This window comes from Dysidea avara, chromosome 10 (genome assembly GCF_963678975.1).
Source record: "Dysidea avara chromosome 10, odDysAvar1.4, whole genome shotgun sequence".
Lineage (NCBI taxonomy): Eukaryota > Metazoa > Porifera > Demospongiae > Dictyoceratida > Dysideidae > Dysidea > Dysidea avara.
In genome coordinates, this window is record NC_089281.1 from 11,135,114 (window position 1) to 11,156,573 (window position 21,460).

Here is a 21,460-nt window from a genome sequence, read left to right on the forward strand (position 1 = left end):
TTATAATTTTTAATCACAAGAAATGTGTATGCGCTTAACACTTAATAGATCTAGCGCTTAACAACCCGATTATATGGTATGCAGTATATGACTGCTCTGTTAGAGTACTTTGATTGTGCATATTTCATGTTTGATTTGTGTTATCTCTTTGATATTTATTTAATCAGACTTTAAGACAGTTTGCACCTTGATTGGGGCAAGCCTGAGTGAGCCCCACACTAGCAAGTTGATGGTACGTCTCGTTTACAGACAATTACAAGATAACATGGATACTTACAAATGCTTCCGTATAAGGCTGGTACATACGTTCATAACATGAACAATAACCGTCATGATTTACTGACACTCCATATAAGGCTGGTACGTGCATTTATGACGCAAACAATAACCAGCATGTTTTACTGGTCTATTCCTTATTTTTCGTGCATTGTCCAAATGGACGACACAGATGATAGAACTAAATTGCTTCGTAGGCATCGCAGAGAGCTTAATAGACTTAATAGATTGCTAATGGAAAAAGAAACACCAGAAGAAGTGTAATTGAGAAGACCATGCAAGGAACACAACAGACATACTATAGACAAAAGAATTGATGAACGCCAGAACAAGCGGAGCTACGAGACAACACCACAACAGACACAGGAGGATATTAATAGTTAACAAAGATGATACAGTAGCTGGTAAACATTAAACAGAGGAGTCAAGGTGAACCCCTGCTGAAGGTGCAGTTCATCAGTACTAGTGGGGCTTGACAGTCCTGCTGCCCCAGTTAGCCAAGATGGCAGAATGGACTAAGGAGAATGAGGTGACACAGCAGGAATGTGTCCAATGGCTACTGTAGTTTACGAGCGTATTGCTACTTTGTTGTCTGAGCGTTCTGGGCAGTCTTACAGTAGAGGCACCTCACTGGCTGAGGTGCAAGTAAATTTTTTTTACTGCGCTCAGCAATAACATGTCTAAAGGATCTAGGTCATCTTTCCATCACTTTGTTCTTCTTTTAAGGACTCAGCAGTTGACCTAGTGTGTGCTGAGAGTCACTAAGACTTGACTGATTAATTATTGTCTTGTTGTTTTGTTAAAGTATTTGTTTGTGTTTGTGTCAAAAAACAACAACAACAAAAAAAAAAACAAGCACAGGAGAGATCAGAACAACATTGTTTTATAACAGCAATCATCCTTCTCCATATACAAAAGACCAAAACATAACATAGCATATATATAGCTAATCTTCCATGCGCAAACACAATTCTATGCAACTCAACTCACTCAGGCTAGCCCCATGATGTTAACATCTGTCTAGCAGTCTGCTGATTAGGTTTCTGTAAGTGGCTTATAGCAACAAAGCACACATTCTTGAAAATTATGCATGACTTACCAAAATAAAATGAACTTTGCAAGTATGCATCTCAGAAACGGCTGAACAGGTTTAAATGTAACATGCTTTTTTTCATAACATTAATGTTGGTTTGTTGCTCTACTACATGGATGATTAGCAACTGACGTATTTTATTATATGCAGCTATGTGCTATTTGTGGCTTCTTTGTGGTACCACTGGGTTACCTCTGTGTGTGGGAGTTGACCAGTTCTCTTGCTGCATCCAGTATAGCAGCTCTGCTCATCCTGTGTGGTAAGTGCGTATGTGTACATAATACATCGTATGTTGTTTATTGCTACTAACTTTAATAGAACAGTCGAATATGTAGAGCCTGTGTGTAATCATACAGGTCTGTACGTCTTATGTATTTGTGTGTATGTGTGTGCGTGATGCGTGCACATTTGTGTGTGTGCGTGATGCATGCACATTTGTGTGTGTGCATACATGCATGCGTTCATGTGCGTACATTACGTTATATTCCTCTCATACAGATACTGGCACACTAACACTCTCTCAGTACATCCTGCTGGATCCAATCTTACTGTGTTTTGTCATGTGGGCAAGTTTTACAACCTTCAAATTCTTCAACTGCCAGTAAGCATGATATACATTCTGATGTGTATGTTATACCCTTGAGTATAACTATTCAAACAAAAGTTAGGGTTGCTTTTATTCAGATTAGAGCTAGAGTTATTCAATTTAAAAGTTTGTAGTTCTCTAAGGGCGGCAGATTACTATATATTTGTAGTAGGTACTATGTTCGGAAGCTCTAGTGTTTAATGCTTGAATGTGTAGACAGCATTTTCTGTTCCACATTTCACGTGTTTCCTAGTGTCTTGGTGTTGTCAATACCTTGTTTCTATCTTCTACCGCAACTTTTAGTTTTAACTTTTGATGTCCACCAATTACTGTATAGAGGGAAACTTTGGTGAGGGTAAACTTTGGCGAATAGCCAGTTAAATAGCATTTGGCGAAATAAACTTTGGCAAATTCGATCTCAATCTTTAGCTATGAAGATGCTAATCTCAGGTGCTATGAGTAATTGGTGGGTTAAACTTTGGCAAATTTGTAGCAAATCACCAAATTTGCCAAAGTTTTCCCCTGCCAAAGTTTCCCTCTATACAGTACATGGCAAATTCTTTAAGTAGTTTTCACCCACACTTTAGCCATCAACTAGCATTTCTAACTATTATTTAAGAATCAGTGCCAGTAATTGAGCAACATTTAGATGTCAACTGTTTCTTATGAAGCACATTTATGCCAGGAAATAAATGCATACCAGAGGATGTGATATATAATATTATGTAGTGGTTAATTGCATTGACTGCTTACGTCAAGGAATGTTATAGGGAACTAAATTTAGAAGGAAGGCTCATATAATTAGTGAGTAAATGATAATGTAATGGTTTAGTTTACAATTGTAGCACATTACACACAACTTTCACACATGCACATATTACACATACTTGTAAACGAATCCTTTGTGTGTTTATACCACCTCTCATCATTTTCCTGCATTTTGAAACTGTATACACACTGAAGTATACTTCATTTTGTACCTACATGTTTGTAATTTTGTAGAATGTATGACATTGAGTGGTGGGCTTGGATGAGCTTGGCTGGGTTTTCACTTGGCTGTGCATTCAGTGTGAAATGGGTGGGTCTATTTGTCATTGCCCTCGTTGGCCTTAGAACCATCCGAGATCTCTGGGACCTGCTCGGCGACCTAAGAAACACCAAGGTACGTTATCAACACTATATCCTCTCCGGAAATGTTTACAATGACACGATATAGTGTGAACTCTTAAGAATACCACATCTTCAGGTTTCTTGCTATTCAATCCTTACTGGATTAACTGTTGTTCCTATAGTGGGAGTATTTGAGCTATAAAGATTAAAGGGAACAGCTGTACACTAATACATGTTAATGATTTACACTATACACTTAGTGTTAATACTATTCTACTGTATAGACAGAATCCTCAGCTATGTTAAGTCAATATTATACTTCAGTAAAACTATTTCAGATATCCCATGTGGCACATTAAGTAGTTTATGGTGCACAATTTGGTATGTCTTATGTCATATTCTGATCATGCTTTATGTATGAGTTTATTGTGTGTTGCCGTGTGACTATTCTTCCTCTTGTTTTTTTTTTTGTTTTAGAGAAGAATGGTTGAACATTTCTTTGCCCGAGCACTGTGTCTTATTGGAATACCATTATATGTGTATGTGTCTGTGTTTATAGTACACTTTGCTGCTCTAAGACACAGGTTAGTACATGAGTGTGTGTGTGTGTGTGTGTGTGTGTGTGTGTGTGTGTGTGTGTGTGTGTGTGTGTGTGTGTGTGTGTGTGTGTGTGTGTGTGTGTGTGTGTGTGTGTGTGTGTGTGTGTGTGTGTGTGTGTGTGTGTGTGTCGAGTAAGTGTTGCATTTGGTGTGTGTATATGCATGAGTGTGCATGAGGCATGAGTGTGCATGAGGCATGAGTAGTGTATGTCCATATGTGGGGTACCACGTGTGGTGTGTATACATATGTCCAATGCATAGCATAGTGTGCATACATGTAACAGATCTCCCCCCTTCCCATCTCCCTCCCCCCTCCCTTCTCCCTTACATTAATATAATATTTTGTGTGTATGCATGTGTGACCTCCTGTAGTAGCATATGCCGTCAATGTATTTGTGCCTTCACAGGCATGTGATAAATGCTCATTAAACTACATCTGTAAAACATTTATAACTGCACATTACTTGTATGTGTTTCCTACTTATGTTTTCCCCTCAACAAGCTAACAGCATTTTGTGTGTAGAAACCTATCTACTTAGTGTAGAAATATTTGTTTATATAAACAGTATATTTGTGGTACTGTTATCAGGTATATCTGATTACATGTTTGTGTGTGCTTTCCATGTACAGTGGAAATGGAGATGGGTTTTTCAGCTCGTCATTTCAATCATCACTTGTAGGCAATGAACTATATGAGCTACAAGTACCTGAACGTTAGTCGCCAGTTTGTGACATCATAAAGTACACTGTGTATATGATAGCTGAGACTTCTTGTACTGTGTTTATACCGTACGTTTTTGTGTGTAAAAAATTCCTCAACTTATATTTGGCTGCAGACTAAAGCCATAGCTCAATGTGCCAGCTGTTGTTGATACCACTCGGAATAGTTGTATTGTTTCCATAACCCTTGTAAGATTATATAAACATTGTGCACTACCTTGTTGTACACTTAGAGCTCCACTGCTTCCTTGGCACCCTTTTTAGTTCTAATACTGACTGTATAGCATTCAAGAATGTGAAATTTGTGACATTTTGTAGCCCAACTTGTAGAACATGCATACAAATTGTTGGCAGCAGCTGCTATTAAAAATGTAAATGAAAAAGTAATTTATTTCTAATGGATACACCATACAAGCACTAACTAACAACAAGAAGATGGTTGAGTAATTTTGATGTCACCACTGCAGCCGACATTGAATCCTATAACTTCAATGCCAGCTTAAATCATAGTGTTAATGTAGAAAGGTTAACACATCCAATGTGTGCATTGAGGTATGTACTAGTCAGTACAGAATTAGTAAAAGTTTCAGTTAACATATTAATGTTCCAAGTGTGGTATTGACATTGTAGTTGTTGCCAGTTTATGTGCAAACAAGTGTTAGTGAAATCAAATAGTTTGCTTTTAGTTTTGTTCAGTGTGTTATCTACACAATAGGTGTCTTTCTTCACTTGCTAGTTAATAAATGTGATTGTGAAAGATTTCCATACACCTTACACTAGCTTCTTTATGTAAACAATATCTTTAGGGTTTGGTTGTATTGAATTACAGGAAAGATCTGATAAGGTAGTTTCTAACATTCTTACAGGTTCAAGTTTAAAACAAAACCTACCAAGAATGCTCTTTGCTTTACTTGTGTGGCGTACATTTATACCGTACAAAATATTGTGTAACACCTTTGCCCATTTTAGGCACGGACATATTGTTTTGTGTGATATGAGATAAAAATTCCAATGTCAAACTGATAAAATTTTAGTGATCAAGTCTTTACTACTTCCTTGGGTGTGTGTTGTGGAAATTTGAATATTTGAGTAATGGCCATGTTAAGTCATTGCTATGCTATACTTGTGTAGCTGTTACAGATGGTGTTAGAATGTGAGGGAGTCTTTGTGTGTTTTTCTGATCATTAGATGTTGCATATGGTGCAGTGATTACACTGAAGAACCATCGGGGAGGAGGCGGGTTGCTTCACTCACATCCGAGCCTTTATCCTGAAGGGGAGGGAGCTATTCAACAACAGGTATATATATAGATACTTGCACGTTCATGTACAGTGAAACTTCTCTTATCAAACTCTCCGAATTAAGCTCTAGAAAAAAAATTCTCCAACAGTCCCAACAGATCTAGCTTCATGTTTTAATTTAGGAAGAAAATTGGGATAATTTTTTTTAGTCTTAAAGCATCTGTTTTAACTGACTGCTTATATATGTATATGGCCAATTGTGTCTGGGTATATTGTTCATATGTACGCACTTTTCCAAGGAATTTTCATATTCACAATTATGATGCTGGGTGCATGTAACATTGAGCATTTCAAGCACATAACCTCATGGTTCTCTAGTGTCATTGTAATCAATAGATAAAATTGCGTCATGTAAGTACACCACTGGAACAAAGTAGGTATGGTATATGCATTGACACTTGTTAAATTATATGGAAGTGACGTCCCATAGGAAAAGAGAAAGGATGTGTTTTTATCCCATAAATTTACAACACTTGGGGTCTATCCATGCCATTGTTTCAACTACAAAGTTAATGGTTTGATCATTTTCTCACTGTGACCATACTAAGGTTGTTCACTTCACACATCTACACTAGTTAAGTTACTACAAACTTTACAAGATGTTATATGGTACCCAGACTTGTGCTATAAGAACCATCTGGTTGTTCCTCTCTATAATATCTAAATCCCTTCGAGTATAATTCCCGCTGTGGAATTTCTTTAAAGTAGGAAATGGCTTTATTCACTGCCAAGAATGAGCACTAACTAATCTTTAACTGACTTTGCTCTCTAAATTAAGTTATAAGGAAAGGTTTAACACATCTGTGGTTATTGGCAATAAATTTATATGGGAAACTTTATAAGATTTTGTATGTTTCAGTGAAATGCTCCTAGTGTACCAATGTTGTTGTGTTTTGCTGTGGCTCTGTTATTGAGCTCTTATATAACCATGGTAATGTATGCCATGTTTTAAATTGGCTATATTCCCTGTTTGTACTGTTGTTTATTTGCCACAAATTGTCCAGATCATGGTATGTCAACTACATAATTCTCAGAATCTTCACCAGTTAGTTAGTAATTTTGTACTGCAATTTGTTTGGGAATTCTTTGTCAGTGATGGTTGACAGGTTGTTACATGTGTTTCCTGCTTGCGTATGCAGCAAATCACTGCCTACTCTCATAAGGATGAAAACAACAAGTGGCTTATAAAGAAGGCATCTGAAGGGATGAATGCTTGTAAGGAAATGTGAATGTGTGCTTGATAACTGTGCAGTCATGACCATAGCACAGTACACACATATGTGTACATGTATTGTCTTGTCATAAATCATGTGTCATTTTTTGTATGTGTATATGCTTAGCTACAATGTAAATGTGTTGACTGAAAAACATGTGTACGTAAGCTCACTAAGGATTGCAGTTCCTTGTACATGTACTGTATGTGTAAGACTTAGCACAAGGATTTTTGTGGTTTTTTAAAAACTGAGGCGAAGTTAATAAAAACATGAAGATTTGAGGGTACAGTCTCTAAGCAATTTAGATAATTGGGGACATTTTATGGCAATATAGGATTGTTTAAAATAAATTATCACACAATAACTGCAGAAGACTGAACATGTAGGGATTGAAGCTTGTACTTTATCACTGCTTCCTAAGCAATTTAGGATTACCATGAGTAGCAATGTTACTGTAGTAATGATAAAGAAATTGTAGAGTTGTTGCCCATGGACACAGCAGTGTGAAGACCAGGTATATAAAAACAGTTCTAAGATGCAGCTACTGTAAGTGGATTGTGATGGCAACAACTTGTCACGAGTTATTGCTTTAAGGTGCCACAGCACGCTTTCCAATATGGACCACACCCACATTACAGACAACATTAAAAACTATTCTACAAGTAGCTTACCCGTCTAGATCTTTGGTCATCCATCCATCCAACTACTAATACTATTCTAGTAACCTCAGGACCATCCTAAGGTGTTCTTATTAGTACGGTGTCCACCTTTCGGTTGCATACATTTAGATAATGGTATGCATAATATGCTTTGATCTTTGTATCGAATTAAATGAGGAAAATCAACTAAGCGACCTGCTAGCAGAAAGTAAAGGCAAACATTGCAAATCACAATTTTAAATCATTGATTTACTACACTTCTATTGTAGGCTAATAGCCCACGGAAGGTAAACAGTCACACAAGCCAACTTAAGTTCAACCACTGCATTTAATATAAGCACAACAGATTATGAGAGGTAGCATCGCTATGTTTGTAATGATGGATGGGTATACTAGAGATGTCACAGAAAAGTGCCTATGTAGTGTTTTTGAAAGCATTAAACCTGTTGCATATTCTAAAGGCCATATTTTTCTGACCACAAGTGAACTAATGCGTGCATAATTGTTTACATACTCACATGTGTCATTGATACATGCACAGACAAGTGCATATTAAATGCATTTTGCACATGCGCTGACACAACACACTAATAAGGTCAAGCACACACACGTACGTACACACACACACATACCCACACGCACACAGAGGTCCTGAAGTCCCATCACCAGACATGTGACAGTTGGCATTTGTTTCCCTAATTAACACCAGCTACACATGCACGTATACACACGCTCACTCACATATGCAATGTACGGTCTACGCACGCACACACACACACACACACACACACACACACACACACGTACATGTTCACTCATACGCAACGTACACTCGACACACTCACATATGCAACACACTACACATGCATGCACACACTACAGTGACTACACAGTTACACTACTAATTAATCAACATTCCTAGCTTGTGTACAAAGTTCAGTTTGTGTGGACACAACCCTAAAATCATCATGTGATGATTTAATCCAGTTTTCTTAGGTTGTGAAGGTTGTAACTGATAGTCTGTTATACAGTAAAGTATGAACATGAATATTATTGTATTGATGGTGTCATGTCACTGAAATTTATCCATCCATCTAGTGATTCAAGCCTCTGAGCATGCTTGTAAATTACACTAGATTACCAAGGCATTTCTATGCTTCTTTTACACCATACATTAAATGTGTGTGTAATACTATATTGGTTGTCAATGTGTATACAATTGGTGATGCCACTTCATATAGGGTGGGGTTTACGTGTCTTTAAATTATATGTGTAAGCTGTCTTGTTTATGCTGTGGGATTCCTACCATTGGAAGGCTTTGGTTGGTATGTGTGTTCGAAGCATTTAGTGTGTGTGCTAGGGGTTCCTTCTCACAGTGTGTTGTGGTGGTGATTCAGAGTGAAACTGATTGGTGTGATCATATTTCTAACCTGATTAGTGAATTATAGTTGAAAGTGTTTGATACTATCTGGTGTAAAAATGGTCATTTGGTGTGATGCTTTGTGCCTTGGCAATTGTGAATATAATATGTGCATACTCACACAGACACACAAAGCAAAAGCAAAGCCTCTGGGAACTATACAAAACATAGCTAATACCATCCAGCGAACCAGCACTGGGATGCCTATGCACCACTTAGGCAGGTCTCACGGAGAGAGGCCACGGAACCTGAAGTTCCACAACGACCCCAACACTGCTAAGCGAGACAAGGACAGTTGGGCATTTGCTTCACCGGTAAACACCAAGTGTGACACATACAAAGTTGTAAGAGTCATAGCCATCATATTAGTGTCTTGTAGAGACAACCAGTTACTTACGTATGACGATCACATGGTACAACCTTAAATGCAAGCCCTGCAGAAACCATGTGCTGTTTTAATGACATTGAACTGGTTAATAAACTGACACCGACACTCAGATAAGGTTCAGTGAAAAAATTTCATAGCTTAATTGCTCAGTGTTTATTAACTTAGATTTGATGTTTATTTGTCCAAGGCTGAAATAATATTCTGGACACTGTACGTGTATCATGCACTGTATCACTTTCACTTAAACTTTTGAAAAATACTACACATTGTCTTGATATAGTTACACTATCGTATAACTGTATGATAATCTCTCTATTATGAAAACAGTTTGAGTTACTGGTCTTGTAGAACTATCAGCTTACACTTCCCATCATTGTATGCACCTCTTATAATGGATATCATGCATGCGATCCCACGGTAGCTAACTATAAGTGTGGTAACTTATACAGAAATCAAAAGTTTTAGTAAAATCTAAACCTCAACATTTGTTCCAAATTTTATTGAACTTTTTTACTCCTATTTCAAACTTCGGTTTATTGATCATAGAATTTCCATCCTTATTTCAGTGGTTTAAGTTGAAGGTTTGGTGCTGCTAGTAACCGTGATCTCTGATGCAGCAGTTTATCATACAGTACGGTACTAGGGACCATGGAGTGTTGTTAAATATGGACTACCTCTTAATGCATAAGGTGACACTGTTTGTGATAAAGGGTTAGTAACATCCAGCAATGTTATTGCACCAGTTTGAGAGTGTTTGTGTATTGTGTAGTATGACATTCTCTGAAGAAGGACACCATCTCCAAACAAAGTTCTTGTATTTAAAGAAGCCCCCAATATAATGTAAATCTAAGTTGTGTATCACTCCCACATGTACGTATGTCTACTATTGTAATCAAGGTCCCAGTCAACCAGATGGGAACCTTGACAACACTAGCAAGTTCTAAATTTCATTTTACAACATCATGTAGGATAGTGTAGCATTGTCGATGTTTAGTATGTTTCTGTCAGTACATGCGGCTCTACTGTTGTTTGATCTCAAAGAAAACTCTTGTTATTTCAAACTCTGGTTTTCAGACCATAGGAAATTTCTATCATCCCTATGTATGTCTTATTTCAAGAATTTGAAGTTGAAGGCTATTGTATAGCCCCAAATGCCTACCTGCGATTACTACTGGGTCTTGACTGGAGCATACAAAACATTATGGAAATGTAACCTGCCAATATTGCTGCAGCTGTGCCAGGACCCCCATAAAAGTTGGAAGAGGTTCTCCAGTTCTTTTGACATTGCAAGCGATATTTAACTAAGCGTAATAAATGTATTCCATGCTTCAGCTTGTGTCACTAAAATATTTAAAATGTTGTTGCTATCATAACAAATGAAGATATATCATTGCCTCCAGGTTCGTTTTTTCTAAGATTTACTAAAATAGAAAAATACAGATGTGTAGCGAATTGCTTTCCTACTACTTGACTGTCGTTGCAGGCCATGGAGGCTACAGCTTGTACATGTAACACTTTCACACCTCAGATCGAAGGAGCTGCTCAGGCTACATTTCGTATGTAGCCCAGCTAGCCGGGCTACATACGAAATGTAGACCGTGCTACAACTGGGCGGTGATTATATAGACATCGAGGCCGAAATCGATTGTGGAGATTGATTAATACTCACGTGATTAGGATGCACAACTTGGATTTCGCCATGAAAACCACTCAGATGGAGAGCGTTTTGTTATCCTACGAGTTGAAAAATGTTGGGCTAAGGTGAAAACTAGCGCTATAGCTTGTTCATTGATCATTTCCACACTTTTTCGAATGCGGACATGCCCCCATCACGAAGCTACCGCTCTGCACAAAGTAACCACTCTACAAGCAAGCTTACCTGTCTAGGCCTTTAGTGAACTCCATCCTTTTTTTCCATAAACGATTCAATAGCACTGATTAAAACAATAAACTGGTGTAACCTAAATTCTCCGTGATGTCTCTAGGATATGTCCATTTATCATAACCAAATGTAACCAGAACATAATAGCTGCTAACCCATAATCAAAAATTTTAGGTATGCATATATAATACATCCAGTGGCTGCACTCGTATTGGCTTGGGTGATTGATCGCCCTGTACAGGCTATCAGCCTAATAAGTGTTACATATTAGCTATAACACGGGGAATTCGGGCTTTGCCTGATATGTATGCCCTCTGCCCTCAGGCAGTCGGGCATACATATCAGGCAAAGCCCTCTTGCCCGTGTTACAACTATTACTTGTAACTCAGGCAACAATGCAGGTGTTTGCGGTTACATGGAAACCAGCCTTTAGTGTTGTGATTACTGGTTACCTCCAATTTTATCTTCTACCTCTCGTTTTCATACCACCTTCATTGGAACTGTTTAACTTTATTTACTATAAGCTATTTTACTAACAATATTAAATTTCTTTGATTGTGTTGTGCATTATACAGCATAACTTCTCTAAAGGAATTTACGAAGTGCATATACTGTCAGAAAGGCTCAATCAAGGACATCAGTCTCAGCATGTTTGGCTCCATATATTTTTATCTCTGAAGGAAGTAAACATCTAAATTGCAACTTAAGATTTCTGAAGAGGCCCCACATGTGAATTTGTAGCTTGTTGTATTACTCCTACGTACACATCTAGTATCCAAGGTCCCAGCCAATTAGATGGGTACCTACTATTCTTTAATAACATGAGATTCATTTTACAACATCTTGTAGTCGGTTATAGTATCTTCGATGTTTTAGTAGTGTGTCTGTTATCAGTAGTACATGATGGCTCTAGTAGTCTAGTAACGTGGGAAATGTGACTGTGTTTTCTGTGTACGTAGTTTTGTGTAGCTATTTGTTAATGTTGTTTAACAGTTAGTTAGCTTGTACCCTTTCTGTGTATCTACGTGTGTGTGGGTAGTGTAGCATAACTGTACATATATGCATGTGAATGGTATTCCTACAAATGTATAAAGATAAACCATGTGATATCTTGTGATGTGCCATGGCCAGTGGTATGTATGCAAGTAGGAAGGGAGTTAGAAATGATAATGTATTTCCTAACTGACTTCTGGAAAGAGATTGGTAGCTGCATTGCCATGTAACATGTGCAAGGCATTTCTGGGCAAGTCTTGCCCAGAGCTGTTTGTATCATTTCCCTGATAACTTGTTCACATTATAGAAAGCTTCTGTAAATCTCTTTGATGCCTTAATGTTTTGTATTGATTCTGTTGTTAAGTGATTAGACTATGAATTGGACAGTGTCATAGTTTGAATGCCTTAATTATATCCAAATTTGTACACCTGGAGAAAATGTAATTGTTATTTAATTGGCTAATTAAGATGTAATTCAATATGAATCCACACTGTGTTATATAAACCATTTTAATTGTAAACATGTTGACAAAACCACTTAAAAGTAAATTTTTTAAATATATATTCTGGTATTGTTGTTTTAAAAGCAAAGGTGAGAGAAATAGTTGTGGACACTTGGGGACACCTGTATAATCCATGCACATACTGTACAGTAGTTTTAAGGTCCCAAAATAACTTTTATGCATCCTATATTTACACTAGTAACCACAGGCATGGTACGTTTAGCTCTGCTATTGTAAATAGGTGTCATTCCGAGCCAAAACAAACTTGGCTCTTCAACTTCAATCGTGCTGGCTGCTCGGTACATCTATTTGCTATGCATCTATTAAGTCCATGGCTGCGGTACAAGGATAGACAATGATACCATGGCCTTGACCATGCCCAAAGACTAAGCAGTCATATTCTCCTTTTGCTTGGAAACACTTATATAGAAGAGCTCTTCTCCATTGCAGTAATTCACGCATCAAATGGGTCACTGCTGATCAACATGTGTACAATAAAAATAGAAGAGCCACAGCAAGATAAAATACTTTATTTTAGTTAGACTTTAAAACACAGGGCTTTAAAGAATTTAGAAACCCCCAGGTGCCTTCACTTTGCTCAGGTGCCACAACACAGGATCTTTGGGTTACTATAATCGATAGACCCCCTGTGCTTTGAAGTTTATCTATTATATATACCACTTTAGCGTGGGCATTTCCGCTCAGAGTTTAACTTACATATTCACCGGGCAATATCATGGGAATGTGGTTTGCTCATGGCTTTGATGCCCAACCAGTTCAAAGATACAAAACACTTTGACTTGGCTTGTTTTATTGAGCAACACAGAGCATTTCATTGTTGGTTTTAGTTTACACATTAGGCAAGGCTCAGTGTAGTTGCTTAATTTGAATGATTTGACAGTAACTAAACTACATTCTAAGACAAATGATCTGTAAATCGTTTGGGCAATGCGTGGATGTATATTTCTACCCACTGCATTGGGGGGCATGTCAGCCATTGAGCAGACCGCGAAACAAGAAGAACATGACAACTAGGTGAGTAGCTTATAGTCCTAAGTACTTAACTTAATGTATTAACTTACTTACTTACTGCCACAATAGCGAAGGTTTAATGTAGTATTAAACTTTACAACCCAAAAATCAATCCCACAATTGATTCCTGGCATGTGTTGAAACATGATGACGTAGGAATAACAATCTGAGACCCATGCAATTGAAACCACAATCGATCATCAGATGCTAGTGTATAAAAATGGGGTGAGTGCTTCGTAATTCTTTCACCTATCAAGTGAGTGTGCCCTGAGTGATATATATCACTTATACCACAACTGTGTCGGGATTTTGCTGATATTACCCCTCGAGCCTGTGGCCCTCGAGGTTTGGGTGTATAAATCAGCAAAATCCCTCACAGTCATGGTGTAACTATTACAAAGCCTGACCTGGAAAATACAGACACTTTAATATTAAGGTCACTATTGTTTGATCTAATGGTGTCAGTATTACACAGATTCCACTGTATGGATTTGTCAATTCACTGATCTTTCATGTTATCTGGGAAAGTTCAACACAATACCTTACATCACTATCTTTAGCTACTAGAAAATGTGACCGTACAACTATATATGGGCCAGTAGGCAGCTCAGTAAATGCCTTCGGGTGTGGCAAGGTTTTACATCAACATGTTGTTATTGCTCAGTGAAATAACATTTAAAAAATTAATAACTGCTTTGAAGCATTGAAGTTTTGCTTCCTTGAAGACAACATTTTAGATCATGTATTGTGTCTGTATCCCTTCAAGGAATGTTGTCAGCAAGTTTTTTTTTAATTTTAAAAACTTTGTACAATACTGATATGTTCCTACTTAGTTATTTCTTTGAAGGACATGCGCTAACAGGAGGTATTTCTTTGAAAGGGTGGCTTATGTCTATGTACTTTGAAGATATTAACTTCATCAGACTTCTTGTATTACCTTATTTCTGTAATATTATATTTAATGGTACATTTTAAAGACAGTGACAAAGGATTATGTGAATTGCAGACTGCTGCAAAATTGTCATGATCCAGTATACCAAATTAGTTAATGGCTGTTTGAAACATGGTTTCACTTGATTGGGTTCAATTATATGAGTGGGATCAGTTAAAAATTCTGTTTTACTCTTGCATGCTTGTGAGGTTGCCAGGGGAACCATCAAGTGTTTCTAATATATTTAGGCATTTCACTTGTATGTAATTCTCTGCTCCTAGGTGTAGCGTAGGAATAAAGATTTCTATTAATTTGTTTCCACACCATACTATCCATTTCTGTATGACTGTGATGTAACGGTAGAATATTATAATGGTGTTCTTTGTTTTATATTTTTAGCTGCTCCAGCAGAATTTGTTCTTAATGGTGATGAAGTCAGATTAGAGCATTTGTTGTAAGTAATTCTGTTTCCAGGGATAAAAGCTTTTTATACTTTAATGGTTTTTCACAGACGCACCATAAACATTTTCAATTGATAATATACTAAGTAATGTCCAGTAAAGTAATGATGTTGAATCAATAGATGTCAGGCATCAAGTAGGAGTTGCATTGATCCTAGTCCCATGATTGTTTGTACACTATAAGTCATGTACTACTTATTGTTGTTATTACATCTTGAAGGGCTGTCTGATAATATAATCCCTGGTGCAGTGAAACCTTTACAGGTAGGGTGTTACAAATAAATGGCCTCAATAATGAGGTGACCGTATTGATGAGGTCGTGGAGTGCAGGTACCTTAGCTATGTTTGGGAACTACTAAAGGTAGCCACTAAAATGGGGTGGTCTCATTAAAGAGGTGACCACTGTACTGTATGACAAGAAAATTTTAATGAAAGAAAAGGTTGACGAATTTGACAAATCAGTTAAATTTCAAACAGCCACAAGAACCCCTTAAAGTATACATACATAGATCTATGATTTCTTGCTTTTGATCAACATTCAATTTGTCAAAAAGTCCCTTTAAAATCTCCTGTTGTATGGTAAGAGAGTTTTCACTAAGTGTAGCCTCTGTGTCAGCGTAAACATGTACCAAATAACACATGAATGGTTATACAGAAAATGGCCCTAGGTTATATAGAATGGTTCCAGGTTATATAGCAGTACTATTATTATATTGATGTGTGGTTGTGTTGTCAGTGATGATAGGGTATTTCCAACAAAAATCCCACCATGTAAGAACAGTAGATTCCTAGCATGTTAGTATCGATGGCTTTTGTGGAAACCATATTTGAATATCTGGTACTTATATCATGTACATCATGGTACATCATGATGCTAGCATTGTGTGTGGGTGTCCTTGTATAGACCTGCAGTGACGATTATCACTTTATCATAAGACATAATGAATATTGTTTCCCAACTAGAGTTCACATGAGATACAGTCTATAGCATCACTGGATCTTATTTCATTGTGTTCCCAACAATGTGTCCACTAGTGGCCACATCAAGTAGTTTGTCCTAAGTGACATACTGTTCAGGTTCTTTCGGTATTATAAATTTGGCTTCTAGTTAGTACCACACCTCTATTATTTTATTTACTTTGCTATTTCCTTTAGTCTGTTGAAATTGTCTGTACTTTATATAATTTTTAGGACACATCGTAACTTGCACAGTCATCAGGAGAAAGCACCGATGACTAAAACACATTTTCAAGTTACTGGCTATGGGCAGGCAAGTGGAATGCACCATCTAACAGTGCTTAATAATAAACAATACATCTGTGCTATTGCAAACAGCATAATCCCTGTGACTTCAAAGAGATTGTGTTATCCAGTCAACAGGTGTAATGTAATGTCCCTAAACCACAATGCCTTCAGCTATTATTATTATTTATCATTAAGTACTTTGATGATGTTGCTCAATTGTAGAGCGTATGACCTACTCCAACTAAAGAATGTCATTTTAACGCCACAAATTAAAGCTATTATGGCCACATGCTCTTATCGCAAAATTCATAACCATGATATCACCCTGTCTGCATATTGTGTGATCTCTCCTTTACCTTACTTGTAGGATGGTATGGGTGACACTAATGACATTTGGGTGGTTGAAATTCAAAATGGACAAGAAGGAGACAAGATAAAGACAGTTACTTCATTGTTCAAGCTACGCCATAAAAATGTCGGCTGTTATCTCCACTCACATTCAACGCAGCTACCGAAATGGTAATGAAAATCATTAGTACGGACTTGAGTCAGCCATCTGCGTTAAAATTTTAAAATGATCTTGCTCTTGTTTCTGATTCATATGAAAGCTCCTTATTTGGTCACAGGGGTTTTGAACAGCTGGAGGTAACTTGTAACCCGTTCAATGACTTCTCTGGCAATGTGCTATGGAATGTCGAAGGCAACGCACACGACAAACGTGAGTATCACTAATGGACCTCTTATAGCAACTAATAAATTCTTTTACATTACATGTACCACTACTAATTTAGCAAGTTCTTAGACACATTTTCCATTACATGTTCTACAAATTTTTAAATTTCTGTTATATTATTTAATGTACATGTTATTTTTCTGTAGTTCCAAATGTTGAGGGCGACTTCTTCAAACCATCCTTTATATCGAAGTTTTTTGAATCTCACATCGTAATGGCTGAAGTTAGTCAGGCCTGTTTTAACAGGCTGTGTGAAAGTTTATATAGCCAGGGCTTATTCATGGGTCACTTATTTGGTGTAATATTCCAATTTATGAATTTCACTATTGCTCAGTCATTGTGTCTTTTCAAAGGAGAAACTCTTGTATTACCCACCTGGTTCAATGGATAATGTTTATTTCTCTCAGATAAAAGAATGTGCTATTCAACTGCAATGAGTTAGCCCACTTATATATTTCTGCTTTATCATTTGTTTGGTTACTAAGCTGTAGGGATGTCAGGAAGGAAAAACACCAATTGAATAGATCATGCATGTTACTTATCCTCTGTTTAGTGATCAAATAAACTGAGTGTTTTATCTAGATGCGTGGGTAAATTTCTTCGTTTTTGATATTGCATCTAAACAATTTCGGTGCATGCAATTTGACATATTATCGTTGTCCTTTCATGTGTCAATCCCCACTCATAGAAGAACCTCAGAATAGATTTGCTTGAATAATTGCTGGAATGTTCAGTTTACAACACATTTGAAAATCACTGCATGTATTTCTGGTGTCCAATAAGAAAGAGTGTAAATATTGTAGCAATCCAGAATGCCTCTCCGATGGGTATAGAACTTATCACTCTAAATGTCCCTATAATTGTGAGTTGGGAGGGAGGCTAAGGTTAAGTCTCACAACAGCATATCTCTGTAACTAAAAATGTTTGTCTGCAGTAAAAATTTGCTGGTCTTCCCCCACCCAGTACATAAGTTGATGGTTATTAACAACAGTTTATTTTATCACCAAAAATTATAAGATCTCATATTTTGTAATAAGAAAATTTGAAGTATCAGGAAATGAATAAATTCATATGTCAACTTTGTGTGGTGGAAATGAGATCTATGCTACATTTTGTGGGTGGCTTACATGTAGACACAAAATGATGATTTTTATAGTATAAAATCTTTCAAAGTAGTTAAGTGACTTTTCACTTAATAGACTTTTATTAATGTTCTGTGCATATTACCTCTATGTACATGACCCCGCCTCTGTAATGAATCATTTATACAATAGCTCCTACCTAAGTTATCAACTTGCATGTTACAACCAAACTTTAGGATGACTGTCTGCTGGACAGGTTTCATCTGTGACAAGTTTGGAAGTTTGTAGTTGGGTGGTATAGATGTGGTGGGTGGGCCTTACCATTGATTTATTCCTTATCAGTCAGGCTGCATTGTTGAGCTTTAGAAAGTCATGAGGCAGCACACAAAACATTATAATATAACTCGCAGTGTAGTACACTTTGCATATCCACTTTACTAGCATATTGGTGCATTGTGCTGGATTGTACTCTAAGCCAGTGTTTGTGTGGTAATCAAGCCTATGAACTCCTTTGCACTTTGTGATGACATACTAAATTTATTTGAGGATGTATTAGACCACCTTGTTGTATACTATAACCTGTTCCTTGTGTGAACATTGACATTTGGTATCTTACTTTGAGTTTCTGTTCTTGCTTCCTTCCACGTTTATACAAACTTTCTTTCCTTATATGACCCGAGTTACAGACACGGATGCTAGCACTGTAAATGCTTTCAACTAGTTGAATGAGGCAGTTAGTACAGGACATATTGAAATGAGGTGTGAATTAATTGCTAACATCTGTAACTGACTTAGGACCTGTCCACTCCTTGCAATAATATCCTAACATTTGTATGGTCAACATTTAGCTACAAGATATTGGAATGTATTCTTTTGTATAGAAACCATTTGATGTATTGTATTGAGTTATAAGAGTATGCAGCCCTTCAGTTGTATAACTGCTATAAGAGTTCTTTGTTTATGTTTTTTCCTATCTCATTCTCGTCTAGTCCAACAACAATATGAAGCCGAAAGAAGGCGAGGTCACTTCAAGGCCTTGGCACTGGCCCATTAACTATCAGGTTTGTCATGTTAATGAACACATGTGTACGATAATGGTACAAAGATGTAATCGAGTTTGTTTTGGTTTACTCTGTCAATTTCATCCTTTTAGGGGCAGCACTTTTCAGGCGGTGGCTATCGTGTGTACCTGTTAGGAAATCCAGTGAGTTTTTGTTAAAATGTGATAAGTACCTGTGTGTTGAATGTGACATGTCTGGACTAAGTGTGTGTGGGACATGTGTACCATCTGTTACCAGTCATGTTCTCTTTGTAAACTTTGTTGTACTGTAAGGAAGAGCATTAATCATATTATGCAGAATAAGTAGTAACCTTGTTAGTAAAGAATAAACCATTTCTTGTACCATATGATTGTGTTTGTCATGCTCCCTCATTATACAAAATAAGTTGTTTTCTTGCTGTGTCATTCCTGTAAATTGTTGAATACAAACATGATCTCAAGCCATACCCCTTCATTGCAAGCCTGGGGATCTAGATATAAAACTTGTTGCCCTTAGGTATATAGAATGTAAGGCAAGTTTTGTGGTTGCTTATTAAATTTGATGACATCACACTCCAGGATGTAAATATTAACTATATGTGGTTGACTGGTTTCATTACATGTTTATATCCTCTTGTAACAGTATAATTACTTAATGTGTGGTTGCTGTGCACTGGTCTAGATTACAGTAAATTCTTAAGCATACTTTGGTCACACTATTTTCGTTCTTTGCTAGCATAACTCCAACAGTTCATGTAGTGATATAGTGGTCCAGTGGTGTTGTGTATGGAGAATAGTTCTCTTGTTTATGATGAATAATGGCCTCAAGTTCTGAGAGTACATAGTATTTTTTATGGTCTTGATAAAGCAATAATTCCACACTTGGTTATGATGAATAGTGTATCGCAATTCTGAGTATTAATTCATGTACTTAGTTATTTCATTGATGCTGAAAGAATCTGTCATATAATTGTAAGTCTGAAATTAGATAGCACAACATTACCGCTGTAGAAATGTGGTCATCTTCGTTACAGCCGATTAATGGTGTGTATCATTCTAATCTGGGAACATGCCTATTAACTTGACATTGTTATGCATTTTTCAAGTCTGCAACATAATGAGTGATGGGTTATCAACTAATAGAGTCATATACCACAGCCACCTGTAAGCTAATCTTGTATGTCAAACTTAGTATACCTGAAGGCAAGTTTTAACCGCTCTCTGCAAAACAAATTACCATATAGATTATACTGAAGTCTCTTTGTATAGGAATATTTCTTCAGGGCACCTACCCAATTCTGCTGTACAAACGTATACTTCAAAATCATCCTGACATCAATGGAGCAAGAATGTCGAGATGGTTAGGTTAGTTAAGGCATAAACAATTTGAGACCAAGTATTTGGATTACATAGGTGTCTCATTCTTGTAGTGTCCACAATACCACAGGTCCTAGTAGTGTGTTTGTGTGGCAATGATTATGATGCAGATGTGTTTATTGGCAGATGAGAAGTTAGACCAGGTGTTTGTACACAATGGATATCACAATATGGTGATGTGTTAACCAGCTTCCCCTTATAATAACCAACCTGTTAAACATGTCTTACCCGTAAACAACTACAAGATGTTGACACAGCTGTCTATCAGTCTCTAATACACTTACTATAAGGCTCTGTTATGTAACAATATTTCATTTATAGCTATTCCCCCTATAGACATTTAGTATTTAGTTAGTTAGTTAGTCTCCAATACATGTGTGGTATAATGAGGTCATTTGATATTGAGATATCTTATCATCTACATTGGCATGACTGGTAGCTTGATTATAGCGATAATTCTAGTATTTCTGTTTTGACTAATTGTTTTAAGGTTTAAGGCTTGCTGTGAGGGAGTGAATTATATTTTATTATCTCCACCTCTCAACAAAGCCTTAATAGGAAGCACTCAGAGTCATACACATTTATAGGATAGTAGCTTAGCTTTCTGGAATAACAAATAGACAGACTCATTAGTTGTTGCTTGGTGAGAATGATTCATTTTATGTTAAACTTTTTTTTTTTTGAAGCTTGGTTGTCACAGGTGGTTATTATCATGTGTATCCTAGCAACAGGTTGTTAGTAAGGCTTGGTGTAGTTACTAAAGTGGTCTCAACACAAGTGTGACCTACCATTCACAGTGGTATCTGTTTAATACAA

At 37.0% G+C, this 21,460-nt stretch overlaps 1 protein-coding gene across 1 annotated transcript in view; it reads left to right on the forward strand.

Annotated features, from left to right (window-relative positions):
• LOC136269160 (protein O-mannosyl-transferase 2-like) overlaps positions 1–21,460 on the forward strand; it is a 28,461-nt gene that overhangs the window by 2,647 nt on the left and 4,354 nt on the right. Inside the window, exons 4-17 of the mRNA XM_066064642.1 lie at positions 1,520–1,628; positions 1,868–1,970; positions 2,958–3,117; positions 3,543–3,649; positions 4,295–4,377; positions 5,573–5,682; positions 6,825–6,900; positions 15,107–15,161; positions 16,360–16,438; positions 16,781–16,932; positions 17,040–17,131; positions 17,293–17,369; positions 19,218–19,289; positions 19,382–19,432. Coding sequence (XP_065920714.1) covers positions 1,520–1,628; positions 1,868–1,970; positions 2,958–3,117; positions 3,543–3,649; positions 4,295–4,377; positions 5,573–5,682; positions 6,825–6,900; positions 15,107–15,161; positions 16,360–16,438; positions 16,781–16,932; positions 17,040–17,131; positions 17,293–17,369; positions 19,218–19,289; positions 19,382–19,432 — 1,326 coding nt within the window. The remainder of the gene's footprint in view (positions 1–1,519; positions 1,629–1,867; positions 1,971–2,957; positions 3,118–3,542; positions 3,650–4,294; positions 4,378–5,572; positions 5,683–6,824; positions 6,901–15,106; positions 15,162–16,359; positions 16,439–16,780; positions 16,933–17,039; positions 17,132–17,292; positions 17,370–19,217; positions 19,290–19,381; positions 19,433–21,460) is intronic.